The 24665-nt window shown below is 35.1% G+C and overlaps 4 protein-coding genes and 1 long non-coding RNA gene across 11 annotated transcripts in view; 4 read left to right on the forward strand and 1 right to left on the reverse strand.

The window, feature by feature from the left end:
- Positions 1 to 588: 588 nt before the first annotated feature.
- On the forward strand, positions 589 to 1008 carry LOC109179316 (uncharacterized mitochondrial protein AtMg00810-like). The gene has a single exon (XM_019328821.1). It carries the CDS (start codon positions 589 to 591, stop codon positions 1006 to 1008), a length of 420 nt encoding a protein of 139 aa, XP_019184366.1.
- A 2833-nt stretch (positions 1009 to 3841) lies between these two features.
- LOC109179416 (WRKY transcription factor 55-like) lies at positions 3842 to 8785 on the forward strand. 2 transcript variants are annotated; one of them, XM_019328914.1, is made up of 3 exons: positions 3842 to 4462; positions 7268 to 7402; positions 8085 to 8785. In XM_019328914.1, the coding sequence occupies exons 1-3, from the start codon at positions 4011 to 4013 to the stop codon at positions 8614 to 8616; spliced, it is 1119 nt and encodes a 372-aa protein (XP_019184459.1). In that variant the 5' UTR covers positions 3842 to 4010; the 3' UTR covers positions 8617 to 8785. The 2 variants fall into 2 exon arrangements, with proteins under 2 accessions (XP_019184459.1, XP_019184460.1); XM_019328915.1 differs by having other exon boundaries at positions 7271 to 7402.
- A 2699-nt stretch (positions 8786 to 11484) lies between these two features.
- On the forward strand, positions 11485 to 12959 carry LOC109179417. The gene is made up of 3 exons (XR_002053899.1): positions 11485 to 11754; positions 12340 to 12873; positions 12945 to 12959. It is a non-coding gene; the product is annotated as an uncharacterized LOC109179417 (long non-coding RNA).
- A 2288-nt stretch (positions 12960 to 15247) lies between these two features.
- Positions 15248 to 18020, forward strand: LOC109179415 (transcription elongation factor TFIIS). The gene is made up of 3 exons (XM_019328913.1): positions 15248 to 15385; positions 15632 to 15810; positions 16829 to 18020. Exons 2-3 carry the CDS (start codon positions 15655 to 15657, stop codon positions 17813 to 17815), a joined length of 1143 nt encoding a protein of 380 aa, XP_019184458.1. The 5' UTR covers positions 15248 to 15385; positions 15632 to 15654; the 3' UTR covers positions 17816 to 18020.
- A 164-nt stretch (positions 18021 to 18184) lies between these two features.
- LOC109179414 (protein ENHANCED DISEASE RESISTANCE 4-like) overlaps positions 18185 to 24665 on the reverse strand; it is an 86556-nt gene continuing 80075 nt past the window's right edge. The window contains exons 1-3 of one of the 6 annotated variants that reach the window (XM_019328909.1): positions 22332 to 22424; positions 20732 to 20899; positions 18185 to 20525 (exon numbers count right to left, since the gene is read on the reverse strand). In XM_019328909.1, coding sequence (XP_019184454.1) covers positions 18409 to 20525; positions 20732 to 20852 — 2238 coding nt within the window. In that variant the 5' untranslated portion in view covers positions 20853 to 20899; positions 22332 to 22424 and the 3' untranslated portion in view covers positions 18185 to 18408. Of the gene's footprint in view, positions 20526 to 20731; positions 20908 to 20939; positions 21216 to 21249; positions 22038 to 22151; positions 22236 to 22331; positions 22425 to 24665 lie in introns of those variants that run through there. The other 5 variants (XM_019328910.1, XM_019328911.1, XM_019328907.1 and 2 more) reach the window with 5 other exon arrangements.

Raw genomic sequence — 24665 nt, forward strand, 5'->3', positions numbered from 1 at the left:
AGCCGACGGATCTATTGAGCGCTACAAGGCGCGACTGGCTGCCAAAGGGTTCAACCAAGTAGCTGGGGAAGACTTTTTTGACACCTTTAGTCCCATAGTCAAACCGACTACGGTACGCTTATTGTTTTCTCTTGCAGTGTCAAACAGCTGGACATTACGGCAACTCGATGTTCACAATGACTTCCGCAATGGACACCTATCGGGAACTGTCTTTATGAAACAACCTCCAGGCTATGAAGACCCGACACATCCAGACCATGTCTGTCATTTGCAACGATCCCTATATGGTCTCAAACAAGCACCTCACGCGTGGTTTAATCGGATCTATGAGTTTCTCATTTCTACAGGTTTCTTGGCATCCAAGACTGATGTGTCGCTGTTTCACTATACTGCCGGCACTTCCCGGGTTTTTTGCTGGTTTTTGTCGACGACATCATCATGATGGGCAACGACCCAACACTTATTGACACATTGCTGCACCGCCTATCCACGACCTTCAAGATCAGGGATCTTGGAGTCCCGAGTTTTTTCTTGAGCATTGAAACTCTTAAACACAATGACAGCCTAATTCTATCTCAACGCTGATATATGGGGGATATCTTAACCCGTGCTGGGATGTCTGACTGCAAACCCCTGGCAACACCAGCTGCGGTAACCCAGTCGGCTACCCCGTCAGATCACCTGTTCGACAACCCAACTCAGTATCGTCGGCTCGTCGGGGCTCTACAGTATCTAACAATCACTCGGTCGGATCTCTCCTTCACCGTGAACCAGCTTTGTCAGTTTATGCATTCCCCCACCGATGATCATTGGGGATTGCTGAAACAAGTCTTGCGATATGTTAAAGGCACACATGACTATGGTTTACATCTCTTGGGTTCGGCATATTCTGACATTCATGCATTCCCAGATTCAGACTGGGCCGGTTGCCCGGTCGACAGGAAGTCTGCCAGTGGTTATGCAGTGTTCCTCGGGTCTAACCTCATCTCCTGGGTCTCGCGCAAGTAGTGCACGGTAGCCCGTTCTTTGACAGAAGCTGAGTACAAATGCCTCGCTGATGTAGCCGCTGAGGTCACTTGGGTTGTTTCCTTACTTCGCGAACTTGGTCTACATTCAGGCAAGCCAGCAACTCTGTGGTGTGACAATCTCGGAGCCACGTACTTAGCCGCCAATCCAGTCTTTCATGTGCGGACTAAGCACGTGGAAATTGATTTTCACTTCGTCCGGGACAAGGTCGCATCGGGTGAGTTCCTCGTCAACTTTGTATCCACGAAGGACCAGCTTGTCGATATATTCACGAAGCCGCTTCCAGCACCACGTTTTCAGGCTCTTCGAGACAAGCTCAATATTGTATCCCTCCAACCTTGTGCTTGAGGGGGTGTGTTAGTAATATTGTTATAGTCTATAGTAATAGGTTAGTGGTGTTAGTTTATTTGACTATTCCTAGCCTATTCTATAGGAGTCTTTTGTGTTACCTTCTCCTATAGGTCTCTGTTATTGTAACTGTATTGGATTATTGAATTCTAGATTGATCGACTTACTCTCATCCATCATATACACAACAAGGCAAATCTAGAGCTTCATACACCATAATCTCATTGCACGACGAATCCATCTATGCTACCACCAATAACCCAATTGCACATGACACACTACCAATAAAAAAAATAATAAATAAATAAAAAAGGACATGTACTGAAGATGAAGACAATGAAAATGCTACCCAAAAGAGAATTAAGAAGAATTAGAGAAATTTAAAACAAAAGTAGTATTTATTTAGATTGTCATTTTTAGACTAAGTATTTAGACTAGCGTTATTACAAAGTTGCAAACATTTATTTTAGTGACAATATAATCAATCTCTCATATATTATCTTGCATTTATATATTTTATATTACCGATTTAAATAAACAAATTCAATATTTATTTACCTATGCATGAACATCTCCGATATAATATAATATTGCATTAATATACTTTGAAATACTTATTTAAAAATAATCATTGGACATTATTTCATTCGCGCAAAGCGCGTAAAAAAGCTAGTATCTCTATACATGTTCATAATCACGTAGTAGTTGCGGTGCAATATATATAAATCTTTCAGTAGTTCGCAGGTTAAGACGGGTTCAGACCTGATCATAATTATAATTATATATATAAGTCTATGATATTGATTATCATTAGTGCTGCTTGTACCAAATAAATACAAATCAAGTAGTGTGGGCATATAGGTAGGCACATGACATAAGAAGAAGAAGGAGTGCCGATAAACATGCATCTTAAAAGTTTTAATATATATAATTATTCAATCAAACCTTCAAAAAAAATAATTATTCAATCAAAGACATATATAACGCATAATTCAACCCACTTGACAATGCAATGCATGCTCGATCAGTGCGTAAACAACCAAACATGGCTTTGCGGCGGCTGGGTAGTCAGCACAAATCCTTGAACCACGACGTGATGTCTACTCCACCAATCGTCCAACGTTGTAATTCATGGTCCCATACATACTTTAATTTGTGATTATTGGTCTAGATATCAAAAAAGACAATATGAACAACCTTTGATTTAGGTAAGTGTAAACCTCCCATTGTTGTTTTGTTCTTCAATTCAACTTCGATGAAACGGAGGCATTTGCATCATATTCTCCAAAATCCCTTAACTTTTTCCCCTTGTTCTCAATGTATATATAGTCCATAGGATCAGAATTTTTTAATTCAAATATTTTCAATTATTTCAATCAGGATAAATCACAAAATTCACCATCCTTATAACTGATTTGCTTTCTCTAAAAGGTGATAAGAGCATTGATACCAAAGTAGCCGAACTTGATATCGAACAAAGATGAACATTTTGAAAATTTATGAAACTGAATTTAAGAGAATATGCCGGAGAGAAAATTATATCTAACTCAAATTGAGGGTAAAGCACTAAAGCCCACTCAAAACTATATATACCTCAAAATAATTATTTTAAATATCAATTTATGCTAATTTTTTCAGATCAGGCCATCTAAATTGCTATCTATGCATGGGGCCACAATTTTGTTTATTTGTTTAAGTTTTTGTATAATTATTAATATAATATTCAAAGGTTAGAATATACTTCATGCATGCCAGACAGGCAGGTGCTCTTGACGTAGGGGTCAAGGTCTACAATCTTTTGATTTGTAGTTCACAACCACACATAAGACAATAGCTAAATTATTATCCCTTCACTAACCTTATCCTTAATTAACAAGTAATTATAACTCTTAATTATAAATATTATTGTACACTTTTATTATCATATAAAATGTGTGTAACCAACTGGGTAAATACCTGAAGTTTGTCATGTGACCCTAATTTGCTCATAATAGACCAGCTCACATTAAGAAGGACAATAAATAGAGTGTTTGATTGATCTGATCTATTATACTTTACTCGAATGGGTGAAGCCGTGAAGCCCGGCCACCTTCTAATTAACCCTAGTCAACAAATTAAAGAACCACAATAAGATAAACCAGTCCAAATTGCCTATAGCTGACCGGTTGAGACCAAACTAAGAAGATTAATTGACAACCCTCTCACTGAAAGTCGAACTTAAAACTTTATTAATTTGTTATTACTAAATCATGCCAACTGTCTAACCAACTTCAAAATACAGGATGTGAACCGAATTTAATTACCATCTTCAAAGTAGGGTGTGAAGGAACATTCCATGTTCAAAGGTCTAAGATAAAGAACAGGTTTTCAATGGGGGAAAAAGTCATGTGGTAGACTCAAAGAAAAATGGTAAACCCTATAGACCAAGACTTGGTCTCACATACACTTAATTGTATACACATCTTTCTTTCTCTAATTTCGCTGTGTAAAAAACCCTACTTAAACGCACCGTGTTCAACATATCACTTCATCAGATACTTTGAATAATAAACCTCAGATTCTCCATTAGCTTCCTAGAAATCCCAAAATTCAGACCAAAATTAAAACCTCCAGATTCACATCAGATTATAAATGATATGATGAGCAGACCAAACGACCACCTAAAAATCTCCAAAAAACAACAAGAAATGGACGAGAATATGATCACTACTGCACTGATGATGACGATCCTACGTGGGATTCAACAGGCCAAAGACCTGGAGCCGAACCTAGCTCACAACCTCGCCAGCCGACGTGATTACATTGCCCGAGCCTGCGATGACATCGTTAGGGTTTTCAGCAGCGTCAGGGAGAGGGTTTCATCATCATCGCCGCCGCAGGTGATCGCTCCGCCGCCGCTGCAGCTCGGCGGCGTTCTTGATCACACCTGGCTGAGCACCACCGCCGCCCATGATCCTCACCTTTTTCAACCTCACATGGTGGCACCACTGCCACTTCCGGCTCAACCCGTGGCGGCAGCGGCGGCGAGGGTACACCGCTCCGGGAGCTGTGGCGGCGTGCCGGCGGCACAAAGACCAAGACGGCTGAGGTGAGAAACTTCGACCAAAGTTATCTAATCTGATTAAATCACTACTCAGAATTCTTACAACATATACATACACAAATACATAGATTCTTGGAATATAATTTTATGAACCAAAAAAAAAAAAAAAAAAAGTGAGGTTTAGGGTAGAGTGGACTCCAAACAGTAATGGGGAAACTAGAAAATGGAAAACAAAAAGAACAACATAGTACCTTTCAGACCATCTTAACCTAATAATTTGGAGAAATTAAAATATAATATTATATTTTTCCTACTTTCTGCACTTAGAATTTGGAGAAGATCAGATTATGTAACAAAGAAAAGAAGAAAGATTAGAGTAAACCTAGGAATGGAAATATAGCTATATTAATTAATTACAAGCTAGCTAAGGTTGCATGATAACATATATAGAAAAAGAAAATGTTTTAATGTTCTTTTTCTTACATGAATCTTCCAAACAATTACTTAGAAGCACAACCTTAATTACCCCAATCAAGAATAAAATCTTTTTAAAAAATGTAATTAAAAAAAAGACAAAATAAACCTCAAATGTGTGGCAAGATGTAATGATTCTACAAAATGTTCTTTTTCTTTCATGAATCTTCCACACAATTACTTAGAAGCACAATATCACCCCCAATCAAGAATAAAACCCTTTAAAAATAATGTAAAATAAAAAAGACTAATTAACCTCAAATGTGTGGCACTATGTAATGATTTTACATAAATTTTCATGCCGTTTAAGTTAATACTTTTAAAAATCTGAAATACCCTGCAGATATATAAAGAAATGTCCTATAAAACATTAGTCAAAATATGGATGTCTTGTCTTTTGAAAAATGAGACTGATCAATAATCTTCGTAGAGCAACCAAAATAATAAAAGTGAAATTATTAAAGTTTCTCTATTAATTGAAGTTTTCTCGAAATTTAAATGATTAAGAAGAGAATAAGAGGAAAGGACATTAGTTGCATGTAAGGAAATTTCTATGAAATTTCAATTAAGTTAATTACCAAGCAATTCTTGCTTTTAAATTTCAATAAATATTTTGTTCCAAGACCCTTGTGCTTGCCAAGTGGGTGTCTAAGATCACATATGATATATGATGCTGCGCTCATTAAATTAAGCATTTATTATGTTTAAATTCAATGGTTTTCTATTCTCAAAAAAAAAAAAAAAAAAAAATCAATGTTTTTCACATAAGTTAATGGGAATTTATCAATTTATCAATATAACTATGGATATATAAATTTGAACACCAATCTCAAAGCTATCTAATGGCTCATGTTCTAGAGATAGATGGACCAAATTAAAGGAGGTAATAAATTACGTGGAATGTGTCTCAACTGGCCGATCCGAAACTATAGATAATATATACAAATACAGTAGGATCAGTAGGTTATGCCTTAACCCTAACTTTCAAAATTTATGCACGAGTTATATACACACAAACATACATATATACATACATTTTTTTTAATACAATGATTACTAGTTATGCAAAGTAATCTAAACCACATTAATTATTGCATACAGACAGAATATATACAAGTATCTCAATGGGACAATGTACATTTAAGGGATTACAAAGTAAAACACACAGAATACACTATTATAGTATACTTTTGTTTTACATAAACATGAAGACAACCTCATTACCTGACCCAACAAAAAAACATGAAGACAACCTAAGTCTTAATTGAATAGAGTACAGTGTCACAGTGATTGTGGATTTATGATAACCACATTATAATGGGGCTTTCCGGAATCATCGCTACCCTAAGGTAAACTAGTTTAGGTTGTTTAATTTATAGTTGACCAGCTAGCTCAAACCAGGTTATGGAGATAAACCAGCTTAAGTTGATCATAATTGACCAGCTGGCTCAAACCATATTCTGTAGGTAAACCAGTCTAGGTTATTCATCGCGGTCCAAATCACATTTTAGAGGTAAACCAGCTTATGTTGCTTATAGCTTACTAACTGACTCAAACCATGGAGGCCAAAAGGCCGCTCCTTAAGAAGTTTATGAATTTAGAATCTTATGATTATCAAGTAAATTATATTATTAATTAGTCGACCAACACGATTAGGGTTATACCTTGTTAGTTGCTTCTACTTAATTTTATAACTGCTTAACGTTATTTTATAACTTACCAAGAACTAGCTTCATTATAGAATGAAATAAGTCAAATAACTATAAATAATTATTCAACATTATAGAATGAAATGATCACATATACTAAACCAAAATTCTTTAGATGACTTCTATGTGTGTATGTTTGGTAGGCTTGCACTTTCCATTCAGATTCTCATTACATTATTTTCCCTCGACTTTCCTGAAAAGAATTTAAAGACTAAGTTTCCATAAAATCTAGAAAATTAAAAGTTGCCCCAAAATTCACAACATCTTGATGGTGACTTTCACCGCTGGAAATTATGGAATTTCCGACCACTTGAAAATGATCTTAAATCAAGTCGAAAACTTTGTTCCGACCACTTTTGGTATCTGGAAAAACCTTTGTTGCTATTTCTGACCATTTTTTGCTTTCGACTTGATATAAGATCAATTTCAGGTGGTCGGAAATTCCATAATTTCTAACAGTGAATTTAATTTGTAGTGGTACCGAATATACAAATATCGATAACTTATCAAGAAATGAGTAATAGACATATTGGGTCAGTGGATGTTTGAAGGGTCAAGTCTAGTGTTATATCATTAAAACATAACTGCTAGGCAAGTATAACTTTTATAGCATAATGATAAGCCTTGATCTGACGCAACTAATATATTAATTGTTTTTTTTTAATAGTAGGAGGGATGAAATAGACAGACATACGAAGATAGTAGAAGCTCCTCAGATGGGAAATGTTGATATTCCACCTGAGGATGGCTATACTTGGAGAAAATATGGGCAGAAAGAGATCCTAGGCTCAAGATTCCCCAGGTAATTAACTACATTCTTAATCTTAATTAATCATTAATGTTTGAATTCCTATTTACAGTTGTCTCCGAAATTTTTTAATGTCGTATAGGCTACATAATAGCTGTAAAAATGTATATATGCATGTGTATTTATAAAAAGTATAGATCAATCTCACTCATTCATATAAGTTCATCTAGATTGAGAGTTTAAATTTTTCTTTTTGAAAAAAGATTAATTTTATAAATATTGTAAATTTTTAGCAGTCATCTATTGACTTGACTTTATTTATTTATATAATTTATTATGTTTTCATCAAAATTGGAATGACCAAGTCTTGGTAATTAATTTCATAGATTTGAAGGAAAAAAATAAAAAATGGGAACAGTTTCCACGGAATAGAAGACCTTTGACTTAAAAGTTGATATGTTGACCAAGAAAATAAAATTGTTAATTTTATTTATTTTTTGAGTTAGAAGGTAAATTTCACTTTGTGATCTTAACTGATAATAAATGATAATAAGGATAATAAAGAGATAGATTAATCTAGATTGTCTATAGCTGATCGGCATAAATCAATAGGTCACTCCTGTTAGTTTGGGTGTCGAATTTGTAATTTTGTAATTACTAAATCAACGATGTGACAACTTAAACATATTTATTAAATATTAATCATATGTTTAATTATATTTTAATTATTGTACAGGGCATACTATAGATGCACTCATCAAAAACTGTATAGTTGTCCGGCCAAGAAGCAAGTCCAACGTTTGGACGACAATCCTTTCATGTTCCAAGTAACCTACCGATCTAATCACATCTGTCACATGTCCGCCACCGCTCCCTCGTCGGCGCCGCCGCCCCTGCAGCCACCGCCGACGACGTCGAGCGGCGGAGCAGTAACCGGCAGCTGGCTCACCATGGACATCAAGCCGCAGCCGCCGGGGGAAGCTGCAGGTACGAGTTCCGGCGGCCCTTTTGGTGGCGGCCATGCCGTCTCGGTTTCTAGCACTAGCAACGTGCCCGTGGCAGCCGGCAGCGGCACCGCCGGGCCCTCCACCGCGAGGTACGATAGGGACGTTGTCGGCGGCAGCGGCGGCGGCGACTACGGCGGCCAGCCGGTGGTGGACTTGGTTGACGTCATGTTCAATTACTCCGGTTCTAGCAGCAATAATAGCATGGATTTAATATTCCCTTCCACGGACCAAAAAGGGGATATTTCCGGAGAAAAAAACTAATTTAATTAAGGGGAAAGGTCATATTTGACCTTAAGTTATATCGAGTCTCTAAGTTATCGGGGGTGTAAAATTAGTCTTTCAATTTTTATTTTAAGTGGTATTTTTAGTTTGGACTGACAAAAATTGCTAAGTTGATTAAAGGAAAATGACATGAACTGTAATTTTGTAAGGACTTTTTGGTATTTTTTACCTCCTATAAAATGTTTTGACTGACTTATTTTATTTTCAACTCAAAAAGTGAGAGAATTAGTCCAAAATACTTTGGTTGACCCACTCCTTGGATCGATTCTCACATTTTTTTAATTGAAAATGATACGAGTCGGTCAAAACCTAAATTTTGTAGGGGAAAATGACTAAAAAACCTTACCAAATTAAAGTTCATACTTTTTTTCTATTAATCAGTTAATAATTTGTGTCGGGTACAACTACAAAAGCCACTTGAATAAAAATCGAGAAACTAATTTTACAATTTCAATAACTTAGAGACTGATTCTAACACATACATAATAACTTAAGGATTGAAAATATTAATCTTCCTTTAATTAATATAATTAATTTTTAATTATGAACATGATGAGATCTTAACTATGACGCAAAAATTCTCGAAATCATTTTACATAGTCGTGTGGCAATATAATACTCTTTGAAACAAGCTATATGTTGGAGTTACATTTTGATTAGGGTTTTTCTTTCACTTCTTGTTGTATAATTAGAGTTGCAATATTTTGTTACTTCATTGTGTATCTTTGTACTCATATATATTCATGTTCATTCTATTTATACATGATTTTATTATTACTATACGATCATGGTTAATTTTGATTTCTTTGTTTTATTTTGTGTTTTTTTTTTTTTTAAATTCAATAACGGAAAACTCTGTAAAAAATTATATACATAGTCATTCCTCACATGAACATTAACATCTAGAAAAGAAACTTGCTCTATCCTCACTTGGAATCTTATGAATACGGAAAGGAGGCTCTTATTAGTCACTTGCAAACTCCGAGTACTTTGAGAGGAGACACTCACCAACAAAATTAGTAGCTCTATTCTTGTTTGTTGTACTTTGTTCTTATACATAGTATAGGTTGTGTTAAGTATGATATATTTTTATTTTTTAGTATAAATGATTCAAATTGAAACCAAATTTTTATCAAACTCAATTTAATGATCTTTTTATATACATGTTATTATATTTAAAAGGTTTAAATATAAAATCTTACTCAAAGTTCACTTAAATTACATGATGTTGATATATACATTAAACAAAATCTATAAATCTCTATACAAACCAGTTGTACAAACAAGATAGGGAACACATGCTAGATAAGTAGTCCAATATGAGGCCCGTGCATATTTGGTCTAAATCCTTAGGCATCCCAAAAAAGGTTTTGGGCAGATTTTTTTATAAGAAAAATAAGGATGAATGATGTTTTTGCACTTATGTGGGTTTGGGGGAAGGAGGAGGGGTAGTTTTTTTCTCTTGTAGATATCATATTTTTGTAGGACCCGTGAAAAAAAAAAATTTTTTTAAAATTGTCTTTCTCGATGCACCGTGCCGTAGTATTTTTGTTGTTGTTTTTTTTTGTTTTTTTTTTCTTTTTCTTTTTCTTCTCTCTTCCCTCTCTTTTCCTGCACGTCACTGTAAAAATTACAAAAAATCTTCAAATGTTGAGGTTATTCTAAAGTTGTCTCCAACCTTGCAATTTTCTCACTTGTAAGAAATTATTGTAAGAATAAAGATAGTCTAATGATTACTGTCGCATCAAACAATAATGGACTAATAACTCCTTTGGTTCACAAAAATTGAAAACTTGTTGGGTTTTAATTCTTTCAAATGTGATTCTCATGTTTGGTCGGTAGAAAACAAATTTCTTTGTACTTTCAATTCCTTACAATTGAGGAATTTGAATGCCATTAACTTTTATTGATATTTTATATTACTCATACAAGTTCATTATGTAGTCCATTGTACTAGACTATATGTTCATTTTTAGTAAGTTTGTGATATTTTGATGTATGTTTATTTTAGTGTATTATTTAAAAATGAACCCACAGTATAATAAAAATAAATTTGTATTAGTTGTCCATATTATAATTTGCCAAAAATATTGAATAAAGCAATTGACCAAGACAGTCATTAATTATATATATTGTGGACTACTGACATACACATGTTCATTTTTTTTAGTATACTACATGTTCATTTATATTGTATTATATGTTATTTTTAGTAGGTGTATTATATTTTGATATATATATATATATATATATATATATATATATATATATATATTCATTTTGAATGTACTATTTAAATATAAAACTGTAGTATACCAAAAATTAACCTACATTTATACTAAAAATAAACTTGTATCGGTGATCCACAATATGATTTGTGAAATGGACCAAAATTCACTTTGCATTAGCTGATTGGATTAGTGGGTTTGACTAGTTGATAACATTAATTAACTTATTATAGAAAGATGTTTGGTAAATTAGTGGTGGTGGTGGCGACAATGACGACGACGAGTGATTGGCTGCTCCACTGCTACAAACCGAAAAATAACTTTCCAATAAAGGAAAAGTAATTTTCCAAAAAATTCCTTCTATTTTACATTGACCATACCCCTATTTTCCATTGACTTTTATTTTTCTCATTCTAAATAAATACTAGAAATCCGAAAAATAATTTTCAAAAATCATTTTCATAATTTCCAAATCCACCCATAATCTATAATGAAGATGAACTCCGATCCATGAATCATGATATAAGTTTGTATAACAATTGATAATTTGCATTGACCAAGCAAATATGGGCCGACGCACAACGTAAGTTATTGGGCCTTCGGGTACAAGGTAATATAATATTCGGATTGATATTCGAAGGAATCCGGTGCTTTCTCAACGATTTCTGGGACTCCATTTTCAGTGATTTGGTTTCAGGCTGCGCAGAAAAGGAAGAAATTCAAAAGCTAGGGTTGTATAGTTGACCGTGTTTGTTGAACGACGACGAAGAAGATGACAACCGGACTCTTCAAGTTCATCCGCCCTGCCCTCCGTCCGCAATCCACAGATATCCAGGCCGCCGCCACGTGGGGCGTCGCCGCCGGCGCCACCGCCATCTGGCTTGTCCAGGTTCTTAATTATCTATTTCCGCTTCTCGATTATCGGATCTGCATATGTGATGTATCCCCTACTTGATGTTCAATTTTTTTTTTTTTTTTTTAATTTTGATTACTCCTTTCAATTATTACGGATTTTGCATATTTAGTAGATCTTATAATTTCTGCTTCAGCTGAATAATGGGGATGATAAAAGCATCAAATTTTGTATCGGAATAATTCGATTGATCCTTGATTATTATGTATTTATAGAATTTTGTGGTTGGTAGGATATAGATTTTGATAGTTAATAAAAACAAGACCTTTTCTATCCTTGTTAGGCTGGGAATTGATTTTCCTTAAGTTTAATTGTGGCTGTTGTGGCTGTTAATCCTGTTATATGTAGATGTAGATGTCTACAGTGATTATGATATATGTGGTTTGATTGTTAAAGTGCAAATCTTTATGGAGCATTGATTGTGATGGTGACCATTTTGCATGATTATCTTCCTTCCCAAGTGACTTTGGTTTTGTGTGTTTTTGTTTGGATGATGATTTGCAATTCTCAATGTAATAAACATCTAACTCCAATTTTCTTTCTTTTGGCCATTATATGCAGCCATTTGACTGGATCAGGAAGACATTTTTTGAGAAAGAGCAAGAAGAAAAGTGATCGATATTATGTGAGCTATTTGGTGTTGCTGCTGCTGCGGCGGCAAGCTCTGAGCGAGTTGAATAATACTCTGAACATTTTCATTTTGTTATTGTTAGTACAATGATAAGTTTTTGTTGATACCTCAGTTAACTTTGGGATATTGATTCTTCAAATAATTGGATTTCATTCTTCTTTTTTACGTGGTTCCATCATTATACCCCTTCATGCATCATCCTTCTCCAATGGTCTTGAATGTTTATCATTAACCTTGTTATGAACTCCTTTCACCCCATACAATATGGCTTGTGGAGTATCAAATCTCACTATTTGTTATGAAACAAAGTCTAGTTTAGCTTTACATGATTGATAGATTGAGATGGAAAAGGGAAGAATATTGTGTAACTTGCAGTGTACCCATTTCAATTTTAGCTTGTTTATGAATATTGTTGGAGCTTTCGCCATCTGTCAGAAAGAAAGCCCAGAATAGTTTTCTTGATCGTGCCACGTGCTTTATAAGACTGATGATAATGATTGAGTGGTATAGGATTTAATGGAAGTGGCTGTGGTAGGAGTTTTGGTTAGGGCAAAGATGTTGATATGTGTATACCAGGAATCTTATGTGTTGGGATTTGAGGGCAAGGAGATGATACTTGTTTGGAATGTTCAAGGAAAGAATCCCCAAAAGCTCTCAAAGTGTTCAACGAACACTTCTTTTGTTGAGTCTATTGACATAAATGCAGCAGTTTGGTGAGATCCATTGCCAATTTCCTTGTATTTTATGTTAGCCTGCCTGTTATTGAATATGCAAAATGGATAACAGTTATTTTGGTATCTATTTAACATTGTATAGCATCTTAAGACTGCTGATGATGATAAGATATTCAGTGCTTGAAAAAATAATATATCAAATTTGGTGTTTTTGGCCTTTATAGAACCTTTAAATCTCCAAAATATTTCTGGGGTCACTAATTATCAATCAGTATATTATGGTGAACTGAGTCCACGATATAATTTGTTTTTGTCCATATTATGTACTTGTAAGCGCATGGTGAACTTGGTCTACGATATAAAGTTAATTTGACACCGATACCATATTCTAATACTATTAATAACCTCATAAAGGAGTATATACATTTTCCACGTTCTAATTTTCACACTTTTAATCGGTAATATTTGATTTTTTTTTTCTTTCCAAATTTGATTTATAAATATATTCTGTTTTAATTTTGGATGAGGTTGGTCAATTCACAATAACTAATGAAAAAAAAAAATTATGTTCTCATCAATAGGTGAACATTAGAAAGAAAAATAAAAATTAGGAAAAGAAAATAACATTATTCTTCTAGTTATGTTCGATGTTATCGTGTTAAAATGATTAGCTTTTTCTTTTGACTTTATTTGCATTAGCAAAAAAAAAAAAATGCACAAAAAAGAGGTGATTGAATCAACAAAGCATAGATAATTACGAGTTTGATATTTGGCAATTTCTAAAAACCTCATTATTATGTGTTAGTGTGTCACATCCAAAAAACATTACTTGATTTGATTTTTACCTTAAACAGTTAAACATTTGAACTAAAAAATCTCATTGTGACGTGTTAGTGTGTCACATCCAAAAAAACATTACTTGATTTAATTTTTAGGAAAAATTGTACTTTTTCTCCCTAAGTTATATGCTTATAGCATTTTTTTCCCCTAAATTATTTAAGTGGCAGTTTTCCCCTCCCGATATGTTAAATAGACATATTTACCCTTAAAGTAAATATTTCATTTATTTTTCTTCTCCAACAAATTATAACCACGATTTGAAAAAATAAAATACATTAATTGTTGAATTTAGATATTTTAAAAATAAAAAAGTACACTTTTAGAAGAAAGTTTGAACCAGCATTTCAAATTGGATCCGAAACCATGAACCGACGGTTCAAAATAAAACCAAATCGCAGTTACATCAAAATATATATATATATATATATATATATATATATATATTACTTGTAAATATTATAATTCTAATTTTAAGCTAATGCTAGTAGTTGTTTCGATTGAACCTCCATTTCAAGGTTCAGGATCCATTTTTTTTTTCAATTCACGATTTTAACAAACGAAAAACCCAAATATTGGGTTATGTTCTGAATCATAACCGAAAATTTTGATTTGATTGCTATAGTGTTCGGTTCAATCAGATCGAACCGTGGTCATCCCTACATATAAGCAATAATTTGTTGAAGAAGAGAAATAAGTAAAATATTTATTTTAAGAGTAGAAATGTCCATTTAATATATCAGGGGGAAAACCACCACTTTTATAATAATTGAGGGAACAAATGTGGATGCATGAATAATTCAGAGGAAAAAAATGCTATAAGCATATAACTCAGGGAAAAAAATATCATTTTTCCTAATTTTTATCTTAAACATTTAAACATTTGAACTAAAAAAATCTCATTATGACGTGTTAGTGTGTCACATCCAAAAAACATTACTTAATTTAATTTTTATCTTAAACAATTAAACATTTAAACTAAAAAATCTCATTATGACGTGTTAGTGTGTCACATCCAAAAGTATTTAATTTTTATCTTAAACAATTAAACATTTAAATAAAAAATTTCATTATGACGTGTTAGTGTGTCACATCTAAAAAACATTACTTAATTTGATTTTTACCTTATAAAGTTAAACATTTGAAAATTCCTATATAGACAAAAATTTATCTAGAACCCTCAATTTGAAGATTTCCCGGTGTGATCAGCATTCCATATCCCACACGGACAAGGAATTCTGCCCGTCCGATTCGAAATCAATTGGTCTTCTTGCGCCGTCAGATCGCAGCACACGTGTCACAACAGACTCTTTTAATTCCTCCCCGCCTCACGGCCTCAGTCTCAGTTGTAAACAGAAAGATTAAGCTGTTATCGGAAGCTAGGGTTCGATCGGTAGCACGGGGCGCCGTTGCTGCTAAATGCTGTAGGCGCTGCGCCAATTCGCGTTCGATCTCGACAATTCAGGTTTGATTTTGTTTCTGCACTCGTAGCTCCAGCTCTATATCCACGTTTTTACGTGTTTGTGCGATGTATAATGTATGAATTCCAGTTGAAATTTCATCGCACGGTCAAAATAATTTTGTTTATTGATTTTTTTGTTGTTGTTTTTCTTTGAAATTTTATCGGGGTGTGTTTAATTCATCTGGAAGATTTTGTTTTTGGTGAAAAGGTTTGATTTTTCGTGATTTTTGGGTTTAATTTGTGTTTTAGGAGGGGAAAGACGGTAGGAAATAATGGAAAAAGAACTGGTTGAGCTGTACGAGGTGGTGAAAAAGGCTGCCGATGCGGCTGCCGGTGACGGAGCAGATGCGGAGGAAGAGAGGTGCCTTGATGGTTTGAAGCAGTTGAAAAAGTTCCCTGTAAGCTATAATGTACTTGTCTCCTCTCAGGTAAGGACATATTTTACCATTCTTTGCCTGCCTTTTTGATTCATAGATCTGCTAAATAAAGGGTGATATATGTAGACGGCAATATACTTGTGTGATGAAATTTGTATACATATATACATCTTATACTTAGGAGGGAATTCCTTAAATACTAGAGTGTAGTTTTAAAAAAATTGTTTATTAAATTCTTTGTCTATTAGGGGGAAAGGCACCAGAATTGAATTATATGTAATGACATTCTCAATGTTTCATTTTGAGAATGAGCTCTGTGCTCTCTCTCATATCCCCAATTCCCCATTTAAGGGGAGAAGCTCAAGAACTTGATGTTTATGGAATTTGCAATGGCTCTGATCACATGCCCAATGTTGAGCAACTATCTGCACCTAGGGCCTACTCATGTTGAGATTAGAGTTTTCTCTTGCAATTACTGCCATAGGATTTTGTATGATATTAATCTTTGTTAAAGTGTATGAATAATAGAAGTTAAAGTAATATGTGAATATGCCCTGAATTTGTTGGTTAGGCAGAATTTCATTGAAGTGCTATAGTACTGGTTAAAAGGTTCAACAGTTATTGAAGGCAAGATTATTGCTTGTTATGATGTTAGAATATCTTGGCTTCATTATTTAAGATACTAAGTGTCAAGATTTCATGTAATACATTTTACTCTGTTTTTATTTTCGTTTTCCTCATTACTTGAGTTGTGTAGCTAAAGATGTTGAGAATTGAGATTTCAGTCAAATAAGCATGTGCAAATGGTGCGGATTTTTTTTTTTTTTTTTTTTTTTTTTTTTTCCTTTTGTTCTTACTCCTATGTATTCATTTTTTCCTCTTTTTAAAAAGAGAATTTGATTATGAGTTATTTCACAATTTTCTTCAATTAGCTGCAATGGATAGTTGGGTATTTCATGTTCGGTTTTTACTGTTCAGTTGGTTTGTACATTAGGAAACCAATAAATAGTGAGTACTATGTCTATAAGCTTCTGACTTTCATCTGTAATTGACTTGAAATGTGTTTCAGGTTGGGAAAAGTCTTAGGAAGCTAACAAAACATCCAAGGGAGAAGATCAAGACTTTAGCTTCTGATATAGTTGAGATATGGAAGCAAATAGTTGTAAAAGAGACAATGAAAAATAAGAGTAGTGGAAATGCTGGAAATGAGAAATCTGAAAAGGCTGAACCTGCTATTGCTAGTCCTGTTGAAGCAAAGAGATATCAGAGATCGAACTCCTCCGCTAAGGTAGATAAAGTTTCAAAACCAGACTCTGAAAAAGTTGAGAGGACACATCATTCTGCTTCAGCAAAATCTGAGAAGGTAATCAAACCAGAACGACCCTTGTCAGAGAAGAAGGTTGAGAGTGTTGATGTTGTGAAGACTGGAAAGAGTAGTGCCAGTGCACATGTGAGGGTTGAGAAGACAACCAATGCAGGAAAATCAAGTTCCTTTGGCGCAAATCCTGCTCCACCAAAGCTTAATGCCCTTATTTATTGCAAGGATGCAGATAGGGATAAGATCCGGGAACTCATCGCACAGGCTTTGTGCAAAGTTATTGATGAGGTTGATGATGATCTAAAAGCTGATGTAAATGCATGCGATCCTAATAGAATTGCTGTTCAGGTGGAGACTGCTTTGTATGAGAAATGGGGCGGTTCTAAAGGTGCTCAGAAGTTCAAGTATAGATCAATAATGTTCAATATCAAGGATGGAAACAACCCAGATTTCCGACGAAAAGTCCTCCTAGGTGAATTCTCACCCCAATCTGTTCCCGAATTGACCCCAGAAGACATGGCAAGCGACGAAAGGCAAAAGGAAAACGAGAAAATCAAGGAAAAGGCATTGTTTAATAGTGAGCGCGGTGGTCGGGGTGTGGCCAGTACCAATGCTTTCAAGTGTAAAAAATGTGGGAAGAAGGAATGCACCTATTACCAGTTGCAGACTCGCAGTGCTGATGAACCAATGACGACTTTCGTCACCTGTGTGAACTGCGACAATAGGTGGAGATTTTAGCTGTGTGGTGTAGTTGGGAGCCATTTGTGACTTATTTGTGTTACATGATGAGCTCAATAGGTGCCCTTTCTTAATGACTTAGCTTTAGTTTTAATCTTTTTTTCATTGGAAATGTTTCTTGTATGCCTTCATACCTTGTTGGAGTTTATTATTTGTTGTATGATCTGACATTCTTTTCATTATGTAGTCCTTTTTTAGTGTTTCATATTCATGTCTTGTTTGTATGAGCCATTTGATGATTTTTTTTTTTTATATTTTTTGGAAAATAGTATTTGTATTTTTATTACTGTAAACAACATTCCGTATGTAAATTGTGTATTTTGAAACACAGATTCACTTTGCAAGGTAGACCCGGGTCCATGGTATACCAGGCAAACAATAAGAAGCAGGCTGTAAAATAACATAATATGGGAGAGCTGTGTACACAAATACAAACTCATCAAGCAAACCCTAACTTATAAGAAACCCGAATTGGCAGTTCCATTGTAATACAAAGAATACCTTTTGACTTACATTATATCGAGCTGCAGCTTCCGGTATCATTCTTGACTTCCCGCTTTCTCTTGGAGACGTGAATGGATCAGCAAAGACAGCTATTCGAAGCAACCTTGATTCAAAACTTGGCTCAGTGAGGGGTATCCCATGAGACGATGAAGTGCAGGGGCTGTTCTTGGCGGTGAAGATTCAGAGGTTCCATTGGAATTCCGGAGCTTGCTTTCAGACTCCTCGTTCATAACAGACTTCATTTTCCTAGCAGGAGACACGACCTTTCTGTTTAACATGCTTCTTCCAGGGGGTTGAATAGGCGAACTATTGGATGAAGCCTCGGCCTCACTTTGACAGAAGGACGGTTTCGAATCATCAGAATAATATACAGATTCAGGACGTGGGCAATAATGTGACCCCGGTGCCTGATTCCTGATGTCATCTATCTCGCTGGGTGGAGGAGTTAAAGTCTCTGTAAGGTATGGCATTATATGTATTCTATTCTGAACCGAAAACTTAAGAACCTTCATACATGCATTGCACCGCACTGGATGCCATCTTCTGTTAAAGAGACCGAAATCTGAAGGCATCTGTAATAACTCCGAGCAGTAATGACAAGCTATAATCGGGGCTGCACTAGCTACCGGAAGGACAAGACGGCTTTTAGCATACTTCTCCCTCAAGTGTAATTTCTTCATCTCTTGGTCTGTATGCCTCTGCTCACTCGATTTTGTCTCGGGGACACTCAAGGAATACTCGGAGCTCGTGTAATGCTGGGGACTTGATGAACTAGAATGGTGGGCGTTACAATAGTTATGGTCAAAACAGGCCGCAGTTTGACCATTGTTACAGTGAACGCAACCACGAGGCAGCTGTGCTGAGCAATGCAAATGCCCTCCGGGGAAGGGTAGTCTCGAGGTTTGACCACATCTCGAAGGACATCTAGAGTAGTTTATATTAGCCCGTGGTGCAAATTGATTGTAAGAAAACGGAGCATTCATATCGTGAAACGGATTTCCATTTCCAAGACGTGTTTTGTGGAGTTGTTCTTCGAGTTCATAGACCATCCTCAATAGTTCCGTTCTGTCTGGCTCTCGATCTGTGGTCGTGCTTGACATATTAAAGTCTGATCGGTGATGGAAAACGTTCTGCCTATAACCTGAAGGGCTTCCAGTTTCATTCATTGCCCGAGAGCTCTTCCTATTTTCGAAACGTCTTCTAGATTCGAGCCAGTTGCTGCCCCCCGCAAGTTGTTGAATCATCTGTGGCAACACGGGTGCGAAATTCAAATCTTGATGCTGTGCCTTCGACTTTCTCCTCAGCATGCTGTTCACTGTCCATGCATAATCGGATTCAAATTCATCAGGGCTGATGAAGCCTGTATTCCCGGATAATTGTTGTGAAAACCGGTTAGGCACTTGATCATCCCCGTCACAAGAAGATGCGCTACCATCATACGCATAATAGCTCCTCGTTGCTGGGGACTTGGACATGTCTCTGTGAGTAACGGTATGCTGGGATCTCTTATCATCAAGAAGTAAATTTTTCAGACTGTCTGTGGAGCTTATACGGTCAAAACCCGGAGCAATTTCTTTATCAGAATTCTCGGGATGCTCGTGATGAGGCACAACGCTCTCTGATGAAATGCTTTCTGCACGCCCAAGCGATGGCGTTTTAATGTTATCACAAGCTAACTCGGTTGAAAAGTTACCTCTGGAACTGTTTACTGCATTGAGTCCTTCAGAGCCATTCTGATTGTCACCTTCACCGCCATTTACTCCAGTCCCCGGAGAAAATTTACTGTCACGATGACTACGTTCAGTAAATTGAGAACTCCTAGCAAGAGAGCTACTGGATTCGGGGCTCTCGATTTCACAAGCTCCACGGTCATTTTGATCCAAAGGGAGTTTCTCTTTATCAACTTGTTCCACATGCTCACGAGCCCGTGGGAGTGAAAATGGAACTGAAGTTTCACGACTTTTAAGCTGAAGTTCATCAGAGAAGTTCCTTTCTCCACGCTGCTCCTCGTTGCAGTCCCCATATTCATCTCGATTCCTCTGTTTGTTTTCATCCTGCAAAGCGTCTAACGGGGGAGAAAGTGCGGGTTTTTGATGTAAACTACTGATGTCCTTTTCCAATGAATTCTCACCCCGTTCTATACTTCCATGAGTTGTTTCTCGAGTGCTCAACTCTGGACAGGCATTTTCGTTTTTCTTCTTCTTCGCTGCATCCACAAGAAAAGAACGTTAATTTTAGAGTAAGCAATACAAAATACTTTCTTACATTTAGTTCAGTTTATAAACGACAACATCTAGAATCGACTTTACACAACTTCAGAGAGATCTAATTTTAGGATCTTCACGGTGAGACTTGTGGTATCAATCAATCTTCCAAAAACGAGCATAGGTGAGAAAGAAAGAGAGTAAATACCTTGAAGAACGGTGCCACACCCTCCACATTTGTAGACAGGAATCTCTGCGTACTCTTGAAGAATCTGTCGGCATTTGGGGCATCTAACCAGTCGAACTTTAGTGTTCGTTTCATTACCCATTTCACTCAAATTCTAGTCAAGCAATTGCAGCATGTAACCCTCGAAAGCTGGAAAAACCCAAACCAAAAATATCACTTTGAAGGATTTCACAAATGAGACAATTGGTCTTCAACTAAGGTTGTAACTCAAAAAGTCGAGAATGAAAAGCATTACACCAAGGCCTCTTTACAAGTTTTACAGGATGTTTGAAGCTTCACTTTTTCTTTAATGTTTATTTCAAGCTTCTCGGGTTCAGAATGAAAAGAAGAGGTATCTAAGCAAAAGTGTAGAGACAAGACATGTTGATTTTAAGAAAGATCACGACTATATTGTTAGCCATACACAATCTCTGCTCTTTAGATAACGAAAGAGGTTAAAGTCCAGATTCAAGAAAAACAAAAAGAGTGTCTCTTCTCGCCTTTTGAGCCACCAGAAAAGAAAACTAAATCTCCTTTACTTTATCTTCTTTTGTAACTAGCAGGAACAAGCTAACCTTTCTGAACCAAACATAGCCATCAAAGGTACAAGTTAAATTCTAGTAATCGGCTAATCGCTAACTACAGACCACAAATCCTGTAATCTTAAACTAGTGAAAACACAGAAGAGCAAGATTAGGTCTAAAATTTAAACCACCCATATTGGTGCAGATAGTAGCAAATGAGACTACAAAAGAGCTATATCACAAACATCATATCTCGATTTCCTGCAAAAACAGATCTTTGCATGCCAAGATTCACGAAATAACTCGAAATTAAGGCACTAAAACTGCATTCTATAAGACAGTATTTGAATCACACATCAATGGCATGAAAGACCCCAAGATTTTTCCCTAACAAAAAATCAAACTTGGCCTACACAGATAGCTCAGTTGTTTCTTGGGTGGCACATTGTGGGCAAGGACGAAGGATCGAGCCCGGATAGTCATAGTGTAGGAGTTACACTCAATATGGAGGGCTCTTTGTGGGCACTAGACACTAATCTTCCCACCTAATAGGCCGTTAAGTCACCGTGATTTACCACATCTACAAATCTTTTCAGACCAAGGTGTGGGCCCGCAAAAGGGATTTCGCCTTTTGTGACAAGAAGCCAAGAAATCAAACTTGATCCCAGCTGCAGAGTCCTAAACCAAATCATACCAACTTCACCCAAAACTTTATACACATATATTAACCAAAATTAAGCCAAATTAGAAGTATATATAAACTATAAACATGACAATTCGAGAAATAATCCAAACTTAAAAGATATTCAATAAGCAAACACCCATCAGCTCAAATTACAAACCCAGTTCTAATTTGTAGATAATATCCAAAGACATACCTTTTCAAGGATTGTAAACACAAAAGATCAAAACTTTAACCGTCGTATATATATATATATATATATACACACACACACACACCACTTCAAAACATGTGTGCATACATAAGTGAGTGCGTCAGATTCTTGGAGAGAGACCAAAACGGGAAGAAATGAGTCAAAGGGATTGAAAGAACGAACCTAAATGGAAATTGGGTCTGAGGATTTCATAGAAATCTTTTCGTTAACGCCAAGTCTTTCTCTCTCCCCACCTTCCCTCTCTTTCTCTCTCTAAAAGTAAATGACAGTGTAGTTGTATACCAACCAGAATTTCGAACTGTCATCTGACCTGGAAATACAAACAAATTCCAGTTTTGTTTTTGTTTTTTGACAAAATGTTTTTGTTTTTGTTTTTATTGTTTTTAATATAGAGAGTCTTAGGGGGTGTATTCAATCATGACTTTTGTAGAGTTTTAAAGACTTTTAAAATGATAGATTTTAATAAACTTTGATTGACTTTCATAGAGTCATTCAAAACTTTTTAAAACTTTATAAGACTCTATAAAAGTCTATATAAAAAACATTCATAGACTTTTATCAACTTTTTATTTTAAAAAGTCTACAAAAGTCATTGAAATTCTAAAATGAATACATACTTACAAACTTTCAATGGTTTTGATTCTTAACATTTATATAATTTTCTTACAAAACAATTAATAATATATCATAAAATTTTCTTAGTATATAGTTCTTCACCCACATCAACATTCTCAACATTATTATTTTTATCCATAGTATGTTGAGACTTATATGCTAATTACTTATATATATTATTAATAATCATCAAAAAAAAATTATTTCATTAGAAATTCATAACAATATTGAATAATAAAATTTATAATAAAAGAGTTGATCAAATAAAATATTTTAAAATATAATTACAAGTTGCATAAAAAAAATAAATCTAATATATATATATATATATATATATATATATATATATATATATATATATTGCTAGGCATCATGCAAAGAACTATTATTTGCAATAAGAGACTTTGGAGAATTAGAGAAAGTTAGGGATAAAAAATTCATAGATCGAAAAAATAAAAACAAATATAAACAAGCAATAATGAAGTAAAAAAAAAAATATTATTTCACATTTTTAGAGGAAGATTGTAAAGTTTAGGAGAGAGAGAAAAATTGGTAGAGTTTAGGTATGAGGAAAATATAGGATAATGAAGAAAAAAATAATTTTATTAAATTTAGATAGGTTTATAAAGTTTAAATATGAAGAAAAAATAGAGTTTAAATAGAGAGAGAGAGAGAGAGAGAGAGAACATTCAAAATTGTTATAAAGAAAATTTTGAAATCTTGGGGTTGATGGTTGGATTTCAACTATTTATATTTGAGAATGAAAAGTCTACAAAAGTCTTAAAATTAAAAAGTCTACAAAAGTTCATAACTTTTTTAATACCACATGACTTTTAAAGACTCTCTAAAAGTCTTAATCGAATACCACACGACTTTTAAAGACTCTTTAATAATCTTGATTGAATACCGCATGACTTTTAAAGACTCTCTACAAGTTTGAATTGAATACCCCCAAACTCTTAAAGTTTATAAAAGTCTATAAAACTCTATGAAAGTCATGATGGAATACACCCCCCTTACTTGCTTGTTTAAGGTTGGTGAAATCAATAAATAGCGAAATTTGCTTCAATGGCTTATAAGTAGGGATGGCAACGGGGCGGCGCGGGGGCGGGGAGTATACACCCCGTCCCCGTCCCCGAAACCCCGATCCCATCCCCGGCGGGGAATTGAAAATAACCCCCATCGCCGTCCCTGCGGGGAATTAGACGGGGACGGGGATTCCCCGATCCCCGTTCAATTCTTAATCAAAATTTTAAATTAGTATAATTTTTAATTTTAAAAATTAAAAATTTAAATCTTAATTTTATATATATATATATATATATATGTATATATATATATATATATTTATTTATTTATATATTATTTATTATTATTATTAATTATTCGGGGACGGGGACGGGGCGGGGAGGGGTATCCCCGTCCCCGTCCCCGTCCCCGGCGGGGAATTATAAACATTCCCCGTCCCCGTCCCCGTTCCCCGAAAATTTGTAACATCCCCGTTCCCGTCGGGGCGGGGATCGGGGATCCCTAACGGGGACGGGGCATATTGCCATCCCTACTTATAAGTATTCTAAATTTCTAAAGTGCTTTTACATAAATGTTTATAACATGACATGTGACTACAAACAAAACAGAGTCATTAACTACTTTTAATTAATTATTATTTAGTTTCAAGAACAAATTTTGTGTTTTTTTTGGCAACGGATTTAAATATTATAGATTTTCTCATAACGCTAGTCATTCGTATATGAGAATATAACTTACTAAGAGACGAATTCTCCAAACTATTGATACTTGTTACTTTATCATAGTCGTTATCCGATAGTTATATTGAAATTCAATTGAGAACTAAAAGATAATAAGATCTTATATACTAAA

The sequence above is a fragment of the Ipomoea nil genome, unplaced genomic scaffold (genome assembly GCF_001879475.1).
Source record: "Ipomoea nil cultivar Tokyo-kokei standard unplaced genomic scaffold, Asagao_1.1 scaffold0900, whole genome shotgun sequence".
NCBI lineage: Eukaryota > Viridiplantae > Streptophyta > Magnoliopsida > Solanales > Convolvulaceae > Ipomoea > Ipomoea nil.

Excerpts from the sequence above, each read along its gene's own strand:
- LOC109179415 (XM_019328913.1), top strand. The coding sequence starts at position 15,655 with ATGGAAAAAGAACTGGTTGAGCTGTACGAGGTGGTGAAAAAGGCTGCC. Across the intron at positions 15,811-16,828 it reads ATGTACTTGTCTCCTCTCAG|GTTGGGAAAAGTCTTAGGAA; the intron begins GTAAGGACATAT and ends AATGTGTTTCAG.
- LOC109179416 (XM_019328914.1), top strand. The coding sequence starts at position 4,011 with ATGATGAGCAGACCAAACGACCACCTAAAAATCTCCAAAAAACAACAA. Across the intron at positions 4,463-7,267 it reads CAAAGACCAAGACGGCTGAG|TAGGAGGGATGAAATAGACA; the intron begins GTGAGAAACTTC and ends TTTTTTTAATAG. Across the intron at positions 7,403-8,084 it reads CTAGGCTCAAGATTCCCCAG|GGCATACTATAGATGCACTC; the intron begins GTAATTAACTAC and ends ATTATTGTACAG.
- LOC109179316 (XM_019328821.1), top strand. The coding sequence starts at position 589 with ATGGGGGATATCTTAACCCGTGCTGGGATGTCTGACTGCAAACCCCTG.